General features: G+C 37.0%; 1 protein-coding gene across 1 annotated transcript in view; it reads right to left on the bottom strand.

The window, feature by feature from the left end:
- Window positions 1–268: 268 nt before the first annotated feature.
- ZNF804B (zinc finger protein 804B) overlaps window positions 269–20,821 on the bottom strand; it is a 223,255-nt gene continuing 202,702 nt past the window's right edge. Inside the window, exons 3-4 of the mRNA XM_059842797.1 lie at window positions 10,390–10,520; window positions 269–7,838 (exon numbers count right to left, since the gene is read on the bottom strand). Coding sequence (XP_059698780.1) covers window positions 4,172–7,838; window positions 10,390–10,520 — 3,798 coding nt within the window. The 3' untranslated portion in view covers window positions 269–4,171. The remainder of the gene's footprint in view (window positions 7,839–10,389; window positions 10,521–20,821) is intronic.

The following is a 20,821-nucleotide window of genomic DNA, read 5'->3' as shown; positions in this document are numbered from 1 at the left end:
CAAACTGGAAATACAAGGTAATAGGGAAAACATGGGAAAAAGTGATACTTATCATAACTGAAGATTTAAAGAATGATTGAAGAGTGAATAAATGACACATTTGTAGATCCTACTGTTAGATTCTTTACCAAAGGACCTACTATACAATTATGTGGGGAACCTGACAGATGAGTTGTATGTCTAATTATAAATAAACTGGTCAGTGCATAAAAATACTCAGGAGGATACTTATTCATTAAAAGTCCTTGGAAAAAACACATAGATAGAATAATTTTTGTAAGGAATATTTATTTTCAGTTCCATTTAAACAACCCACTTTTGTAACACATACTAAAATCTTTAGGAAACATTCTATGAAATTTCAGGATTATAACCACAGTAATGAATTAAACGTATTTCAGTTCTGGAGATTAAAATACAGAATATGTTTGCATCATTCTGCATTTTATTAGGTTGCTGCCTTTTGGTATGCTTTACATTAAAAATACATGACTGACACTCTTTATACCAGTAAGCCTTTTTATTGAAAAAAAATATTATTGCATTAAACTACATTCCCAGGGATTCCTTGAATAAGCTAAAACAAAAGTCCCATTGCATGTACAATAGTGCAATTCACTTAGCTACTGTATAATATAAAACACTTTATACAGAGAATACAAAACAAAATTACTAGTTTACATATTATACTAGCCAGAGTATTATCCAGTTTTAAATATAAACTTGACACTTTTAAAATCAATCTGATCAAATGGCATTTTTATGCAAATCTGCACAACAAATATACATGTTGAATGTATTCCAGAAATGCATCAGATACAAAAAAAAAAAAGTCCCAAACATCAACAAAAAGTTCATCATGGTGCAAGTCAGAAATTTTTTTAATTGGAATTTTAAGGTGTAGGTGACATCTTTCCTTAGATTATGTATCAAGAATATAAAATCAAGCTAAAATAGATTATTAACTTGGTGTGTATATATCACTGCCATAAGGATACTATAACTCTTTTTAAAATCTCTTTAAATAAAATCAAAATTGTAGCATGGCTCCATACATCAGGCACAATAATGCTTTTAATAATTATAATGATACATATTTAAAGTATGTTACTGATGAAAAAAATATGGCAGCAATTAGAGAAAATATATAATTTCAGCTTTATTACATTTCTCCAAGAAAATCCCTTCTGTGCACTAAGAACGGTATTGGACGTTGCCTGTGTTTGGTAATCAGTGATTGTTGTTTTTCTCTTGTGCTCTTTCTGTTCCTAATCTCTCTTTTTCTCTCCATGAATACATCTCAAAATTCTAATTCCCATTGTTCCAAGAATTAAAATTAATCTTCATTGTCAATTTATTTGCCCTACCATGTTGGTATGTACAATGATGCATGGGAATCCTATGATTTCATTTATTCTAAAGTCCTGTTGTATGGTGCATACATTCAGGGAAACAAGTACACCTATTTTCCATAAATTATCTATGTAGCAGGATATGGTTAAATTTGATTTGGTCAGGTTTCTTACCACAGAAATTTCTATAGTATTAACATTGTCTGGTAGAAGTAGGAATACAAAATATGTGTACACACATTAAAGATGAGATTAGCCCATCATTCCTTCAGTTCCATATTTTTCTTTTGGTGTTATCTACATAGGGTACAAATGAACTCTTATACACAATGAGAACAGTTGGGTTTACTTCAACAGAGATGAAAGTGGGCCCACAAATTTAAAAGCTTGTGGGGCTGGAAATGCACCTTTTATGCTGGTATTATCCCTGGACTGCAGGTGATGGCCATGCAGCCCAGTCAGCCCTTCCTGGGGCACAGCTTGACCTGCTACTTTAGATGTCCAATTCAGAATGTTTCTACAGGGTTATGACTAATGTGTCCAAATGGTCCACTGAGTGAGGGATCTCCATCCAAGCAAGTAGTAATTTTCAGAGGTGTTAAGTCAGAGTAAGTGAAATATGTTTGAGTCTCAGAAAATTAAGTATTGGAAGTACAGAAAATATATCTAAATTTGGGCTCTATTTTGGGAAAATTTTCAGCCAAAAATTGAAAGGAAGAATTGTTAAACTCTGGAAACATTTAGTTCTACATTCTTCACAAATAAAATTTTTGACTTCCTTAATTCTGAAGCAATAATTTCAATTAAAGAATTACTCTACAATGTAAACAAGAAAAATAAATATAATTTATATGCTATTTACATACAGATAAGTAACACCCAGATGGCATGAATCCATTTTGTTAATGAGACTAAAAAATAAGTTGGGAATCAAACCAAAATATGTTTGAAGGTGCTTGTACCACCAACCTTTTTCAACACCAAAATGTTTTGCTTCTGCATAGTCTCCATAATTTTTTTCTGTTTTTTTTTTTTTCAACAGCTAAACCATCAAATGTTTAAAGCTACTCTGAAGACACAAAACTAGCTGTCACAACTTGTAAAGTAACTCAGAAAGTTTGGTATATTACCTGTTTATGCTGAAGAAGATGCAGAAACACAGAAATTAAAATAATTCCATTTTATTGCAATGGATCGATGTTTTTTGATTAAAACTAAGAAAATTGGTTCTGCTGTATTTAAAGACACAACTTATTTGCAATTAGACTTTTCAGCTTATTCAGGTAGCTGAATATAATGGAATAAAAATCTTCCAAAAGTTTTTCAATGTGTTTTATATTGATTCTGAAAGATACGTATTTGTGCACTTATTGCAAATGAATTGAAATAATTTCAAATGTTTTTAATCCAAACAAACAGGTACTGTGTGTTGGATACTTCATGGTCCAATTTTATTGGGAAAGCATGCTTGCAGTCTAACCATAATTATGAACTAATTTCATGCTAAATATCCTGTGTTCAGTTGGAAACATTATAAAAAATGTCAAACTATGGCATTCAAAGAGATGCTGAAGCCTTCACCTATTTCCAGATACACAGCTATTACAAACAATTTCAGCCACACATTACTCTGAAGGTTGGATACATGCATTCAAACCCTGTCAATTCGTAATTTCAATTTACTTGTTGAGAGCTTGGGAAGCCATGCGAGAATCTTGACATATTTGGTTAGATTCAATAAACTTTTAAATGCTGAGTACTTGAACAAGTTTTTCTCCGAGTCTCCACCTGTAGAGCCAGTTTTTGATCAGAATTTTACTCCTGCATCTTTATGAATATCTGCATGATTTTATAGGACCAGCCAATTGTTTCTGTTATTTGTGAAGGGGATGAAAAATATTGACACATTCTTTGGGAAAGACTCTTCCACACATCAGAGCTCTGTTTGGTGGGAACTTTTTGGCCAAGTACCTCTGAGGTTCAAAGCCAGCACTGGCTGCTTGGCAATTCTGGGCTGGTGCTGCTCACCCTGACATGCCCAGGCAGTGCCAAAGAACTTGGCTTCTCAGTGAGCCTTCTTGGATGCTTGGCTCAGAGAGAAAAGAGGCAGCCTGCTTCTGCCAGCACAGAGGTCCCTGTGCTAAGGGAATGCTTTGTTATGTACCCGTGGCCTGACTGCAGACCCTTTACACTGTCTAAGCAACATATGCAGGGATGAAATCACTAAAGGATCTTCAAGGTGTTGTTGTGATTCTCACCTTCTAGTGTTGACTCATCACATCACCCCTCCCTCTGAACCTCCCCAGTTTACTTTGGCCAGGAGACAGTCCCAGGGTCTGCTGGTCCCAGATACCTTATTTTTTCCTCAGTCTAAAATACCTTAACTAAACCAGGCACTGTTTCATATACAAACTCAGAAAATCAAATCTTTGAGGAGGGTCAAGATTGCTCAATCTTACATTGTGCTGCTTTAGATCCCTCAGCAGTGTTGATATTGATCTCATTTTGTCTGGGTGCTGTGGTCCCTTTCCTACTGGCAGTCATAGACTTCACTTCAAGTTATTATTTTAAAATATTCTGTAGAATGACACTGGCCACCCATCCTTCTTGTGATAGTATCACGAAAGGCTTTAAAGCACCTTTTCCTCAGTGATACAAGAATAAAATCAACATTCATATGCTGTCAGCCAGATTGTGGACTTTAAAATCTTTGCTGTTGTGCTCTCAGCAAAACAGTAGATTTCCCCTCAGAAGTGATTGAATGTTGAATGCTTTTTTTTATTTTAATTGGGGTTGGAGCCATGATGAAATCGTTTGGGCTAATTTAAGTAGCTAGAAACACTGAAAACTTCTTTTGCTGTAGGTAACTGTTGGGTCTGGACAGAACAAGAATAGTGATGGGGCTCTTGTCCTTGGAATAAGGGATGAACTAAGTGATTTGGGTGTATAGCAGGTGTGGCTGTGTTCAGGTGTGGTGTAAATAAGGCTGGGATATATGCAGCGTGAGGCAGTGCAGGGAAGGTCAGTGGGGAAGGGTGGAGGGGAGTGGCAGACACCAAGTGCAGTGGGTGTCCTGTCAGCAAAGCAGGGTGGGTGGGAATAATGGCTGGTGCCAAAGGGGAAAGTGATATAGGGGCAAAATGTGCCTGAGAGAGGGGATGGAGGGGTGCCAGGGAGACATGGCTGCCGTGGGGGTGCACAGATGCTGAGACAGCAAAGCGTTGCAGCAATGTGTGGTGGATGGTGGTGACAGTAGCCTGCTGCTGAGCAGGGAGGGCAGGAACTGCTGGTGTTGCAGAGAAGGCAGCTGGTCCTGGGGCAGGCAAAACTTTCAGATGTTTTGCCAGAAGTTGTTTCTGCATGTGCTGTTGGGCTTGCAGCTGCAGCAACCTATATTTGTCTACTTCTTCTGGCGTAAATGTGATAGGCTGCTGTGCTAAAGGAGGGGAGGTGGATTTACTGTACACTTCTAGGTCATTTAGTGTATCACCGTACTTCTGCATAGCATTGTCACAAAAAGAGTCTGAACTGCCTCCTGCCTGGCTCAAGTCCATGTTTACATCATGTAGTTCTTCTTTGGTCTCTGTTGAATTAGCAACAGAATATCTATTAGAGGGAAAAGCACCAGGGAAATCATTTGGTACTGGATCACAGCTTTGTAGAAAGGGCTGCACTTCACTAATGAAGAGATTGGTTTGTTCCTTTATTGCTGTGTTCCTTTTTATGCTTGGGCTCTGATAGCCTGTTTCAATTTGAATTATGTCTTTAAGAACACAATGATCATAATCAGTTCCAGGTGAAAGAGTAACATTTGTTATCTGTGATGCTTCAATGTTGTTCTTCTTCACACTGTTTTCCAATGAACTGATTTCATTATGTCTCATGTCATTTTTGCCTATGCTTAGCACTTTCTCTGGCAAAGGTAACATTGCAATGTCATCTACCAATGATGAAAACTGAAGAGCAAAGTGACTTTGTGAGTGATCCTTTAATTCTGTCCCACTACTGACTGAAAATCTCTCTGGATCATGCATTTGTTCCTGGGTTTTCTTAGACTGCACTCTTTCTAAAAGTAACTTGGCTGTCATTGACTTTCTTTTTCCACATATGTCTTTTGCCAGGTTTTTGGAAGAGCAGGTGGCAAAGTTTTTAGACTGACTATTCACATTCAGAGAGTTGGAATGTGCAGCTCCAGCTTTTCCCGGTTCAGCGTTAGAACCTCTCTCAGCATCCTCTTTTGTTTTGTTGTCACAGTTGTCAGTCTCTTTTGAGATGGATCCTGAACTGCTGCATCTTGATATTCTGCTGCTAGATGATCTTTCACTGCTTCTTGAATCACTAGTGGAACCACTTTTGGATTTGTGGCGGCTTCTACTCCTACTAAGCACTTTGCCAAAATGTTGATGTCTACATCTGCTGTGTTTAGACCTGTGTCTGATTTGTAAAAGTTTATGTCTTGAACATCTTCGATATTTAATTGTGCCACTCTGAATACAGTTTCTAGTTCTGTGACTTCTACTGTGACAAAGATAATCCTCGTCTGTATCATTTGAAGTGAAAATACACTTGTGCTTCCTGTGTTTGTGCCTTTCATCTGTCTTGCTTTTTCTTTTACAACAACAAAGCAAATGATTTCTTCTGTGATTGTTTGATGTGGGACTCATGTAGCTACTCGTACTGCTAACTGAAGTGTCAGAATAGCTGGAATGTCTGCCAGACCAGGACTTTTGAGGAGATGGGAATCTCCAGCATCTTGTATAACTTCCACATCCTTCATTATCTGAATACTGGCTGTTTGAACCAGATTTACAACTGAAGAAACTTCCACTAGAATCTTTTCCACTGTCACTTATGTCACTGCTGCAGCTGACCACATCTTGGAGGGATCTGGAGTAATTTTGGTTCTCATACTTTTCTTCAGAATCAATTAAATTACATTTTTCAGAGTTAGAGCTCTTAATCCTAGACATAAAAGCAGAAAAAGAAATGCTTTTGTTTCTAAGATTTTGAGCTTTTCTTTCACAGCCATGGAAATGATGCTTTAAAGGTCTCCTCAGTGATGTATAAAGACTTTTTTCTGTCACGTAATCCTTTTGTGAGACATCAAGGTAAGCAGGCACTTTGGGTATATTTTCATTCAAATAATCTGCAATGCATTTTTGACCATTTCCATTCATTTCTTTCCCTATGTCTGACTCAGCTTTTTGCTTGGCCTTTCTTGGATTTAGGGAACCTTTCATCTTCTTTGGTTTCAACAACTGATTATCTTGTTCATTTGACATTTGCTTGTGTTTTATTAAACCTGAGGGTTCATATTCATCTGCAGTCTTATTTTTAGAGAGCTCTTTACAGCTTGCTTTGTTTGTTTCATGCTGTTTACCCTCCCTGTGATTTAAAGAGAGTCTGAAGTCAAAATACAATGGATTACAGCCATATGAAATACAGGGCTCAGTTTTTGTAAACAAAAGTAATTCTGTGGGCCACTGCAGAGCAGTGGTGCCATCTTTGCTCACTACACGGAGGAAAGGCAATGCCTGGGGCTTAACTTCTTTAACCATGGTCTCCTTTTCAAGTGTTTCCATATTTCCATCTGTGGTTTCTGTAATCTCCAAAGATCTTTCTCTTTTTATCACTTCAGGGCTGTCATTAATGTTGCTTGAACAGGTCAGCTCAGGCACTGGCTGTTGTGGGAGCTCAGATAACTGGGCAGGCAGGTGAGCATTACTGTGCTTGTAGGTGTTCAGCTGTGCACAAAAATTGCTAGTTTGGCATGAAGATGAGATGGGAGTTTCAAAGAATTGCTCAGATTCATTCAGTTTGCTCTCTCGCTCTGTTTCTCTCAGTGAAGCAGAAAAATTCGAATTTGGAAGTGGTATTTTGACTTTAGAAAATGAAGGATTAGCTCTGAATTTTTCTTCTGATTCCCTATTACTACTTTTATCATTTTCCTTTAGCATTTTAGGTTTTGCAGTTACATGACTTGATGCACTGTTATCCAAATCCATTTGGTCTTGTGCAATAGGTGACTCTTTATCCAAACTTGCTTTCAGTTGTTCCTCCAAAAGTGTGACAGAATGACAGCCCTCAATAGTTTGCTTTTTTTTATGGTTGGGGGACTCACTGTAATCATTTCCTTCTTCACAGTTCTCACTGAAGACTGATGCTGAGGATTCAAGCTTCAAAGGGACCTTTTTAGAGAAAGAAAAAGACACCCCTGCCCTTTGAGAGGTGTTGTTGCTGCATGGGAACATTTGTGAGATGTGATTTCCAAGTGCATGGTGTCTTTCAGTAGGGGGGTGGTGCCTGCTTATGAGAAGTTGCTGTTTCTCCAGTATGCTTTTGGAGAAGCCTTGTCCTTCACTTGTGATGGCTCTTTGAGAACTTGCTGTGAACTTGCTGCCCTTGTAGAGGAAAATGCCATCTGGTGATTGCTGCTTTTCCAGGACTAATCGGGGTGCTTTAAGCAATGGTCCACTCCCAGCGATGCTTTAAGATAAAAAAATAAAGGAAAAAAGAAAACTTCATTGAGTAACCAAGTTTTGACCGAGCTTGCATTTGACAATGTCTGTTTGGTGAAGGACGGTGTCACTCAGTTTTTTACAAGGTAAAGCTAAGTTTCAACAAATGTGCAGTTTATCATCAGTTTGGAAGTTTGTCTATTTGTAAAGACAAGACAGTCTTAACACATAGAAAATTACACGCTTTAATGTCAGCACACGAATTTTTTTTTTTTAGTTATGCCCATATACAAGCAGAACAAATATTGTTTTTACTCCAAATTTATATTTAGGAGAACCTAATCTGTGGTGAGTCTTGCTTTTCTGAAAGGCCTCTGCAAAGGAAATTGTGCTATGTTCAAAAAGAGATGCTTCCACCTGGAGCACCTGCAAAATCAAGCTCTAGAGGAGAAAAAGCAACATTCTGCTTGCTTAGAGAAGAATGTGTTTGACTGACTTTTTAAAGAGTAGATTCTTATCTTATTCCATAATAAATTACTTTGCAAAATATTTAAAGAGATATTAATACTAAAACTGTCAGCAAACATTGGAGGGGAAGAAAATCACAACTTTACTGGTCTCATTATCAACCATGATTTGACTTTCTTTGCCACATTTTCTGTGTCTTACTTCCATTAATTAAATTATTCTTCATTTCAAAATATCTCAGATTTTAAATGTAATTTAGTTTTCTTGTAATTAAAAAAAGAATAAGTTACCTATTTTAGGGCTTTAACAAAAACAGCAAACCACTGATTTTTTGAAACAGTAAGTAACTGAGACTGAAAGGACTGGTGCCATTTTCCATTAAAGATGTGACATATATGGCCACCATAAAAGTGTTTTTCCAAGATATATTTAAAACACACATTTCATTAGACTAATTATCTGCATTTGCTATCAGAGCAGTACTCCAGTACCAGGAAAAAAAACTAGAACCTGATTAAATAAAGAGTTTGATGAAAAATATATAACATTTTAATTAAATTGAATAGATTAAAACTGTTGGATCTGCATATAAGCTATCTATAATTGGCAATCATGTTTTATAAATGCTATAAAAATACATTGATCTTCAACAATGGGAAAGACAGAAAGACTCCACAGAGTAGGGTCAACTCATAATATGAGAATATATGTGCATTTCAGAGAATATATTTGCCTTTGCCAGAAATTCAGCATCAGGAGATACAAATTAACCCCTAATTGTACATGAGGAACAATTACCTCTTGGAGAAGGCATATAAAGAAATCCTTTTCAAAATCTTCTTGGAATAGCAAAATAACATTTTTCTGTGCCCAAGATTAGCAATAATTTTTTTGTCAAATTGAAATAGCTCGTTGTAAGGAACTGTGTTGGAACCTGAGAGACAGCACTCAGGGATGGTAACAATTGTCTGTGTGTGGACTTCTCCTTACAGAGGCTGACATTCTGTCTCTCCTGAGCAATTGGGAGTGCCACCCCTCTGCCAAAATCCCTGCACTCAGCCTCCCCTGAGCCTATCAGTGATCACAGGGAGGAATAGCAACCTCTTCCCTTCCATACTCTATGCACAATATTATGGACTCCTGGCTCTTTCTAAAAGCAAACCTGCTCTTTCCCTCCTTGATTCGTTCTGGCATTCCTGTTACCACTGATATTATTGCTCTATCTGAGGCTACATCTTCAAGTGTGTGGGCATGAAGGAAGCTTCCCACAGGCAGTTACATTTGCTTCAGCACATTTGTATGAAAATGGAGTCGTAATGATAAAAGTGATATATTAGCACTAAACTGTTATATTTCAGCAGATTGCTCAAAAGCAATTACATAGGCCAAAATGAGTTTGTAATAAACTCTGAATGTTATTTCCAGGATACAGTAGTCTTCAGATGAATTTAAAACAATGCCAGTTTATTTATCTAATTAACTCATTGCGGTCATAGATTATTATAAACAATTGGTCTGATGGCAATCCATTCTACTGAAGCATTTAATGTCATTAAACAAAGGAGATTTCTCAAATTTAAAGGTTTACTACTGCAATCTTTGTCCTCTATCTTGGTATTAATCAATAGAGCTAACAGTATTAGACCAACTTAATTCAGGTAATTACTTGTTTTTCATTCAAATTATCCTACAGAGAAACTGAAGAATAATCCCAGTACCTTAAAAGTAGTAAAAATTATTCAAAAAGGGTTTCTCCTCTCCCAATAACTTACAATCAAATGTTAAGACAGTCATACTAGTCTCTTCAGATAAGTTTGGATAAGGTAAAGTGGTGATATTATAAAAGCATCTTCAAAGCACTCCATTTAGAAGATGTGAGAATAACTATCTACAGGAGAGAAAATGACAAACTTTCAAACAGCATGTAATTAAGGCAGAGGTTTTCAATGTATGGTTTGCAGAACAGGATCATTTGGAGTTGAAGACAGCTGAAAACAGGTTACAGTACACACAATCTCTGTATATTACTTGTGTAGGAGTAAAAATAATATCATTTCTTCTGGAAGGGAGGAAAGAGGGCATAAAACCTCATATGATTTTTAAAAACTTGCCATTCTGACTGCTTCCGTAACTCTGCAAGCTGGTGGAGCCGCTTGAGTGCTTTTTCCTGTTTCTTCTCATCTTTCCATGACTTTGAAGCCACATTTCGAGCAAATTCCCTTTGTTTTAAATCTTTCAATCTCTGTGTGAAAAGAATATGAACAGAAGGGATTAAAGATGTACACAACAGATAGAGTTCCTGTTACTCAATTTATTCACTTTTCGTGAAGTTGGTATGTAAATGGAGAATAAAAGTATACTTAAAATACTATAATACTGAAAAGAGATTGAAAACATTATTTTTGCTTAACAAACCATCATAATTTGCCCTCTGCCATCCATCTGATAGATGCCTATGTATGAATGACAGTTTTTTTGGTTTCTGACAAATACAAAAATGTTCTGTTGTGGACAAATACAGACACAAAACTAGAATCCATTCAGTGAGGTGAATATTTTCCTATTTAATTCATCGTGTTGAAATGTGATCCACAGGCATATACTGGAATAACTCTGAGCTCCTATGTAAAATATATTTTATAGTTCTCTACTTGAACATGTATACGCAGATGTGTGGGGGCTTATCTGTTGTTTTGTACCTTCTTCAGGCTGTATTATTTTCTCAAAAGAGAGAACCACTGTGAAATATTTGATCAAGAAACTATTTTATAATTTTTTTCATAATTTTTTAATTATCTCACACATCTATAAACCAGGCAATTGCTGTTGGAGAGATAAAAATTCTTTGCCTTTACATATTTTTTTATTGCCTGATTTTGCACTACCAAAAACATAAGAAAAACAAAGGAGAAGATGTAAACTAGAAAATGTCAACAGCATCCTCTGCAAAAACAGTTGTCTTTGAGTTCACTGTGCTCTCTAGGAGCCAGCAAGTCACATCCAACCTTACAACTCCTCAGTCCAGATCCATGCTTCCATACTCCATGGCAGAAACGCTTCCCCCTTCCCCACTTCTCCAGTGTTTGGGGAAAAAGTGTTTGCAAGCTGGGAGGGAGCTCTGGTGTATTCAGACAGATGCCCAAATTGGAAGCTTTGAGGACCAGAACTGAAACTAAACTGCTGCATTCATTTGCCCCTTGGTCCAGAGGTGGCTGCACTCCTGTGTGTAATTTAGAACTACTGTATCACCACCATGCAATGCTAAATTTTCCATGGAGCTGTTTTTGCAAAGTAGATTTGAAGAAAGGTTCTGATATCTCTGTCATTTTTAAACTGCTGCTCATCTTTCAGCATCTATGCCTACTTGACTGTCCACCAGCACCAAAAGATCCACGTCCCAATCACTGCCATCATCTCATGCTGCTGTTTCACTATAGCAGGGCCAGAAGATCAATAGCATCAGTAGGATAAATTGAAGGCTGACCAAACATTGTAAAAGCAAATACTTCTTTCTGCAGCTCAGGCATGGGGAGCAGCCTAGCCACAGCACAGAGCTGTACACTGGCAAACATGCTTCTGAGAAAACACGGCTGGAGGCAAAGAGTCCTCAACTTGTAGAGGTCAAGAAAATGATAAATGCATGAGAGAACTGCTTTCTGGAGAGAGGTCCAGCTTTTGCCACAGATTATGACAGAGCAAATGGGTGAAAACCACCATCTAAAGAGATGACAGGTTCTTTTTTGTCCAGCTAGGATGAAAGAATCCAGTTAGTGGCAAAGACATAATACGACAGAGAGGTGTGGAAAAACACTTGGTGGAAACAGGCCATACAAGGTCTGTGAGTTCTTTCTGTGAAGAGTGCTGGAAATCTGTAGTGAGCATCTCTCACCACTGTCACATCAGCTGTTCTTCAAGTATGGAATTTTTTAAAAAGTCAGATAACATCTGTGAGAGAAAAATAAGTGCTGGGAGACTAAGAGCAGGAGTTTTTTGTTTGTTCTCAGAATTTTGGATCCCAAGACATATGCCTTTGAGCACTGATCTGGAGACAGGGAGAGCTGGACTGACAAGTCATCTGCTCAGGGAGCTTAAGAGGGGTTTTTGGCTCTCATCAGCCATCCTGATGGTTTTGCACAGACACTCTCTGCTGGATGGGGATGAGAAAGCCAGGCCATTGCTTGAGGAACTGGTGCACCACCAACCAGCAAGACTCATCGTGCTGCCTAGTGCCTGATGAAAGCTTCACCATTTCATCAGAACTATCTACAGTCTGTCAAATCTGTATGTTTCTCTGTAAAGCTTGTATCAGCCCCAACATCCAGTACTTCATGGAACTAGACTCTAAAATAGGACAGCTGCAAAGACCTCTTTAAAGCTCTTAGGCTTCACCTTCTTGAAGAGAAATGGTTGCTCCCTATATGTTTAGCTCTTACCTGTCCCTTTATGTGCCCTTTCTCACTATTCATTTGCCCCTTGCCAGGCCAGTCACATAGCACTCCATTCCCTCAACCTCATTGTCTGCAACTTACGGTCAAATGGATGAATATGTAAAACAATGTCAATTTTGGGTCAAGAAAAAAGCTTTCCAAATAATATATAAAAGCCAAAGCTGAAAAAAAAATAAATCAAAGAATCTTCCCAGAACAAATCCAAATGTTCTTTCACCTAGGTAATATTTACATGAGTGTGGAGATATTTAAGCTGTAAAGATCCTATTTTCCTCAGAAACACACAGGTAGTCTTGAGCCTTATTAACATGTCCAATGTGAAGAAAGGGCAAAGAAACACATTTGAGAAATGCCCTTTAGGGCAGCTTGCTATGTTTTAGCTGTCACCATGAGCTGTTCAGCATCACACATAAAGCATTCATGAGGAAAAACAGAAACAGTTTCTACCTGTCAAGGAAACAAAGAGCAGCGTGAAACTGAGAACTATGGAGCGCAGCACTGCAAAGCAATGCCACTTCATTTCTTTGACAGTTAGGATGATAATCAAACAAGCAAATGGACCAACACTAAGAATAGGAGTTCCAGCAGTCTTTTTTGCTCTCTAATGGCATGCAGCATGTGTCAGAGAAGTAGAGAAAAGAAAAAGAAATGTAAGTAAGCGTAGCAGAGAACTCATCAACTGGAGATGAAATCCAAGAAATCCAAAGCTCCCCAATCTGAGGAGAGAAAGGGCTCTCCCTGCACATCCGCTCAGCAAAACAAAACAAAGCTGCACTGCCAGAGCTCTAGTTAGGAGTCATAATGAAATTTGTCAGCTGTGTTGGATAGATCATGGGACTGCCTGCTGAACCTGCAAAGCCCTGGTTTTCCTCACTAATAACCTGTGCCAGACTTCTGACAAGCACAGAGATATTTTCTGCAGGTGGGTTACAAGAGCAAGCAATTGAGCAGATATCTGAATGACAACCCTAAGCTCAGTAGGTGTGCTTGAAAATTAACATTGCTTTACACAGCAGTTGCATTTTTCACATAATTAGGTACTTAACTGGGCATCCAAATACAGGCACGCATAATAAAATATGATTTATTTAATAGCTTTCTTGTGTTCTGTCCTTCATCTGCTACAAATATAGTTGTCATGCAGTTATATTTCTTTTTTAGACTAATTTTCTATTCTTTCTAAGTTTTTTGTACATCTGTATGTGGATATTTCCATATTTAAAAGTAAACTATCTCTTTTTCTATAAGCACCCACAGAGAGTATTAGAAGATTGGAAAATAATGTTCATTGTCAGGGAAAAATTTACTTGTAGAACTGCTGTGAGTTCCATTGTCTGTTCTGTCTAAGACTCAGTCAAAAACTGCTGAATCTATGCTTTTCCTCCTGGAACTCTGATACGAATCACCAAGAGATTTAAATTAGTTAATGGAACTGCATCTTCACTACCTACTTTTGCTAGACACCAAATGACAGTGGTTAAATACCTGTAATTTAGCAACTTCTTCCCAGTCTTAATGTCTGGGGGGTTTGTGTTTTGTTCTTTTTTAAAATTGCAACTTATCTGGGCGAGTACTTGCTTTGCACTGACCTATGAGCACCTGAATACTCACTGCTGGCTGCCTTTGCAATACTGAGTTTACTTTCAATCCAGAGTTATGATCCTGAATTCTATTCTTTCCTGTGCAGGTAAATGTTCACCTGGATTGCTATTCTTCTGATCAACTTCAGATGCCTTTCTTCATAACCACTGGAAAGAAATAAGCACTTTAGGGACCTAATCACCTGTTTGTAAAGCAGCTGTCTAAAACAAGAGGAATAAAGTGAAAACTAAAAGTACCTCTTTCTTTTCATTGTGTACAGAGGTTATTAAAGGTGTCTATCCTAATTTCTACAGGGTGTTCCTTTATGAAGGACACACAGCTGACCTCCCAGCTAAGGTGCCTTTACACCAATGCACACAGCAGGGGCAGCAAACCAGAGGAGCTGGATCCCACTGCTCTGCTAGAAAGTTAGGAGTAAATTGCCATCACTGCAACATGGTGAGAGGAATCAAGGCTTTACTCAATAGCCCCACCAGAGAAACTGCCCTCTGGGACCAGGGAGCAGAACAAAGCTGGCAGATCTTTGAGGAAGTTACACCAATCCTTTGGTGTAAGAGGACAGGAGAATGGCATGGCTGAATCAAGACCTGCTGGTCAAAATAAGAGGCAAGAAGGAAATGGAAAGGTAGTGAAAGCAGGGACAGGTGTCCTGGGAAGAGCATGACGATGCTGCTCAGCTGCATAAGGACCAGTCAGGAAGGCCAAGGTGAAGCTGGAACTGATCTTGGCAAAGGATGAAAAGAATAATAGGGAGAGCAGGAGTGTCAGCTAGAAATGAAGGTTAAAGAAAGCATACTGCCAGATAAAGAAAACAAACAAGAGTGTTGAATGGGTAACAACAAATGAGGAGGAATTTGAGCTACTCAACAACTGTTTTGCCTCATTCTTAACTGGCAAGTCTCTCAATTTGAGGACCATAGGATTATGGCACTGGGAGACACTGTACCTTCTCCTAAGTATTCTGTCAGGGGCTATGCCATTATATAGATTTTACAGGGCTTCTCAGTGTTAACTCCTTCAGATTCTGGGAAGAAGAATTGTTGCTGCAACTATCCTGAGTAGCCAATCTTCTTCTTCAAGTAGTGTAACTGCATGGATGTGAATAAAAGGCATCTTTGAGAAAAAGGTAATTTTCTATGTATTAGGCTATAAAATGCCAGTTTAGTATAAATTAAATTATTTTTTCCCATTACATTTAGAATGTTTTTGTTCTGGAATATCATTCATAATGCACCCTCCAAACTACTCATTTTGCATTCCAGCCCCAGGTAAAAATGTATATACCATATTAGGTATATGTCTTCTGTTATATTTAAAGAGTCTTCTTTGAAATGAAGTCCTTAAACTAATGTGTTTGAGGGCCTGATTTGCTTTAAAGATTTATTCCCACTCAACAAAAAGGCTCCTTAATTAGGTTCTAACCAAATTCACCATAGAAGGGTTAATTGAGGGAGAAAGGAATGTTAATTTCAGTAATTATTCTCTTGCCTGTAACCCTAACATTGGAACCAAATGCATTATTTGTAAAATGATTTCACACTGCAAACCATCAAATGAGAATGATAGTCACTAGAGAACATAATTAAACTCCAAATGTAAAGCTTACAGTGTTAGCTTGCTAAGTGAAAGTGAGGACACAGCAATGAAGGAATTTGTCTTTGCTGCGGTAAGTAAAATCCTAAAAATAAATTGGAAAAGCTATTATATACAGGAATTAACATTAAGAGATGAAGCTCAAAAACTAGCTGATAAATTTTCATTTGTTTTATCCATAAATAGCTACAGATCTCTTTGAAGTGTGTGCAAGTAATTATTGTTAGAGTATGTTCTATTATAGCCAGCTGTAACGGATTTAATATTGGTAGTGGAAGTGAATGAGAAGACAAAAAAGAAAATATCCTTGTCTGATTTGATTAAGGAGTGAGATGATAGCAGGAGGGAGGAAAACTCAGTCCTCAGACATGTCCTAGAAAATCCATCTATCAGTGAATGAGATGCTGATCACAGATCTAACCTGAAGGATAAATTACAGATGGCCCTTTGGAGGACTTGTTTTTCATGTCTTCAGAGAAACTCTTACTGTTTAAACAGACCTGCAAATATTCCTGCTAATTAAACTGATTTCATCTGTTGCTGGATGAAAGCATCCATTTGTGGATGCTTTCCATTTTCAAAGATCCAATTGTGTTTCTCATAAGAATCCCCCAGATAAAGTTGAAAGAGATGCATTTGGAGGCTGTTTCCACAGGGAAGAGGACAGAACATGCAGTGCGTGCCGGCAACTCACTCCTGTGGAAGCCTGAGCTATTGCCCACTCATGTTTCTATCAGCAAACAGCAAACATATTGTCATAGGCTCCACCAAGCTGGCTGCACACTGTGTACTTTGATTAGATGTATTTAGTGTCACTTTGGAATACAGAGCCATTTATCCAGAAAAATCAACACATTACAATGATAAAAAACCTGGGGCAGGGTCTGAATCTTCCCTTCAAGTTCATATATTACCTCACTGGTCAGGGTGTTTGGACCCTTCTTAGATCAAAACCATCATCTTATATATTTTATTTCTTTTTCCTTCTCCTTTAAGCAGCTAAAAACAAACTGGCATTACAGATCCTGTGCAAGACTACTGCCTTTCAAAAATTTCAGTAGTTATTGTAATCTTATTTTAAAATTATTTAAGACTTTCCACATGTTATTAAAGCCTGTCTCACCACTTCTTTTTCCTTTGTTTTAACTGTAGCAGGCAGACTACAAAATCATTTACATTTTAATGAAAAGAGAGTCTAAATTATCCCAGAATTCTACAGGTGAGTCAAAAAATTGACTTCAAACTTTCTTCAATGCAGTCAGAATGTTTTCAGAGTAAGAAAAATGACAGTTGGAATGTCCATACATGGATTTTAAATAACACTTTTCATAGATAGCTCTCAGATTTCTTACAAAACTTCATCCTTTCCATGATATCATTTTACAAATAAATAAATGAAGGCGTAGAGAAATTGAGTGAATTTTGGAAAGAGCAGAGAGGAGACTGAATCATAACCACTGGTATGACTTACAGGTGTATATGTTTAATTATCATCACTAACTCTTTGTACAGGCATTGAAAAAAAAAAAGTCATTCACCTGAATTAAACCTAATTTTGATTTAGCTGTATAATCGGTTGATTCTTAGTAACTATGATAATGCTGGGGGAGCAACAACAGAGCATAAAGGATAAACCTCTTCCAAATTATTGTGCTGTGTTCATAGTTTACATAGAGGAAGGTTGACTAAACCACTCCGTGGTGACTTTGAAGTGCTCTGCAAGAGAACAAGTCCATCACTAAAAAGGAATATTTTAATATGTACTTGAGATAAATGTAGCCTTGCTTATAGTCACCAGCCACTGAAGTTCAGATGAAAAGTTACAAACTGGGCAAATGTGTGTGAAGGATACTGGGGGGAGTTAAAGAAGAAGCCTCATCAAATATATGAAGGAAGTAAAAAATTGCTTTTTTAATAGGATGTAAAGCCAGCTATAAAAAATATTTTAGATTGTGGCTTTTTTTTTTTCTTTTTTTAAATCAGTCTAAACCAAAATATTATTTCTCTTTAATATGCTCAAAGTAGACTGAGCTCTTCTGGAATAGGATGGTTGAAGTTAACCAGGAATCTAGCAGCAATTCCATAACAAAAAATTCCTGCTCCAAGTAAAGGAGCTTTAATACATGAGATTTCCTTGCAGTTTTGCTCAATCAGAAAAGACCACGAAGGAATTTTGTAATCATCCAATCAAATCTGTTCACTAACACAAGATAGGGGACATCCAGAAAAAATAATTGATAAAAGTTACTTTGACAGATCTATTTCATATAATCCATAATAAATTAAATGAATTACATTAAAATTCTTCAACATTTTATAGAGATCTGTATCAGTCATGCCAGTATTCTCCCTGGCACTAATGTCAGAATGACAGATTTTCCTGTTTATTCTTTTTAAATCCTATCATGGCATCATCTAACTTGATGCTTTTTCTTCTAGTGCTCTGAGACTCATTAAAAATAAACATTAAATATTAGGAGAGTTTATGACTTAAACCAGCTGAGACAAAAAATATTTATTTCTAGAACCTGTTGTTTAAGGTCCTTCTTAAGTATTGACAGTGGTATCTCACAATCATCCTAAACATCATGGATGTGGCTGAGTTAACTGGCATTGTTCCAAGTATAGAACAGAAATCTGTCTGGAATAGCCTTTTTAATATCACTGCTAACAGGTAAATAATTTCAATCTGGACCAGAAGATTCTTTATGTTCTCAATACATTTCCAGAAACTTTCTTGCCCTCACCTCTGATGACTACAGATTTTTCTTTTGCCCTTTTTACTTCCTCCATCACTTCTTTTCCAATTTTTCCACTTGTGATTTATAGTATTTACCATCCATTTTTCCTTTCTCTCCTTTATTATAAGTTTAGGACAGAGAGAATTGACTTTCCTTCTAAATGAGATTAGCTCTTTATAACCTATTTGGTCTTTTTCTGTTCTGGGATTTGGGTTCTTAAACCATCTGCCAAGTGCTCTTTGAAATTTCTTTGTTCTCTCCCACACCCTTCTGTTTGATTTTCCTCCTTCCAGCCCATTTTACAAGGTCATTCACCTTTATGAAATTAGGTTCCTAAATGAAGTTTATGTTACAGTTTGTTGTTTATACAGATATATGACAATATTTTATTTGCATTTGCTATATACAATTCTCTTTTTTTATTTCCAGTATGCCTGTATTGATCATCATAATGCTAATATAGACATATAGATTAAAGATTAAAGATTAAAAATGAGATATAGATTAAAGATCAGCTTTAATGCATATGTTATTATTTTTAGAGACCCATAATATGGATGAAATGTATTTTTGCTGCTCTTGTCATAAGGGAGGCCCACAGAGGCAGCACATTCAGATGGAAGATCTGTTAATTTTAATTTCTTCAATCATGGGATTGGAGTGGCAGTTTTTGTTCCAGTTTCTGGTTTATTTGCACAAAAAGATGAACATATGTTGGAGGTTTTTTGGGGGGGTGGGGGTTGGCGGTTTTTCTTTTTCAAGGGCAATAGTTCAAGGGCCTGGTTTAGCCTTTGGTTATCAGAGACAGTCTTCTGAGAACACATGCCAGTACATAGCACTGATATTTAAAAAGATTGTTTTGACTATATTTTATCGTTTATTTCATTATTTTCCAAATTTTACTTCACATTATTATTGTGTGTTCTGTCCTTTGATGTTAGTCTCCTTTCTTCCATCTTGGCTTATCCATCTCTCTTCCCAGTTAAACAGAATTTCTTTCTGATATGAAAAGATCAGTAAGGTGCTTTTAAAGCAAATTTAGTGTGTCATAGAAAGAGATGACCAAACCATGAAGAGTGAATGCCCTAATTTTCCAGTGTATCAAGGCAAAGATATTTTGGTCCTATCTAGCTCCCTTTTTATTACCATGTGTTTAAAATATAATATATTTGCAGCTTGTGATTTGGATTTTGTCCACTTGAACTTACTGGTGTGCTACATGTCACTGAGCTGAAACTTGACCCACTTCAATTGTGATGCCACAATTTAAAATATTTAACAGTATTCTCGAAACTGCTCCCTGAAAAGAGAGTAGAAATGAACATGATGTACTTCTATAAGAGTAATCCTGTACAACTTTTCTTACCCACTCATATGTTCTGGAGTTATGGGAGGTAACATTTCATGTTATCCCCTTAGCCATGCTCCAGAAAATGTTTGTTTACTCTTACATCAAATGGTGCTATAAACACATCTAGTTTTGCATGTAGACATGAGCATGTTTAAGAGTCAAATGATGAACTATCACTCACTGTTTCTGAGGTACTAGGTCCCTTTTCAAATTCTTTCCTACCACTTGACACAAAGAACCTTTCAAGCAAGCTTTACTACTCTCTCCCATGAAATTTTTATTCCTGTAAAAATCAAAGTTGCTCTTTTATTTATGTCAAGTTTTTTATCCCAGTAATCCATACTTTTCTACACTCCTGGATTTTAATTATTTCTTTCAAAAAAAGAGAAATACTGCAAGTATATACACTGAAATGAAAAGAAAGCATCTTAAAATATGCATCAATGCAGATACAATATAGTGATAGTGGTTTCATATTTTTTAGACTAGGTGAGTTAAAACAATACTGGAAACTGTTCTGGAGACAAGAAGAAGAAGGGCGGCTGGATTAAATGTTATAATTTTAATTTCTGAAAGAAAACTTGATTGTTTTTGCATGAATTATGGATTTAGCTTTTAGAGAGACCTCCTGCAACAATAAAAATAACTATATAAGAAAAAACTTAGTTCATTTTCCTGCATACAACAAAATTTCTATAACAATTGCTGTATACTTCTGATGCACTCCATGTTTAGATGTGTTAGGCTATGACTTGTTGTATGACGTGTACTGTTCCAATTTCTTATTATCATCAAACTGAAAGCCAGC

This window comes from Haemorhous mexicanus, chromosome 1 (assembly GCF_027477595.1).
Source record: "Haemorhous mexicanus isolate bHaeMex1 chromosome 1, bHaeMex1.pri, whole genome shotgun sequence".
NCBI lineage: Eukaryota > Metazoa > Chordata > Aves > Passeriformes > Fringillidae > Haemorhous > Haemorhous mexicanus.
This window is presented reverse-complemented; position numbering and strand designations above follow the sequence as displayed.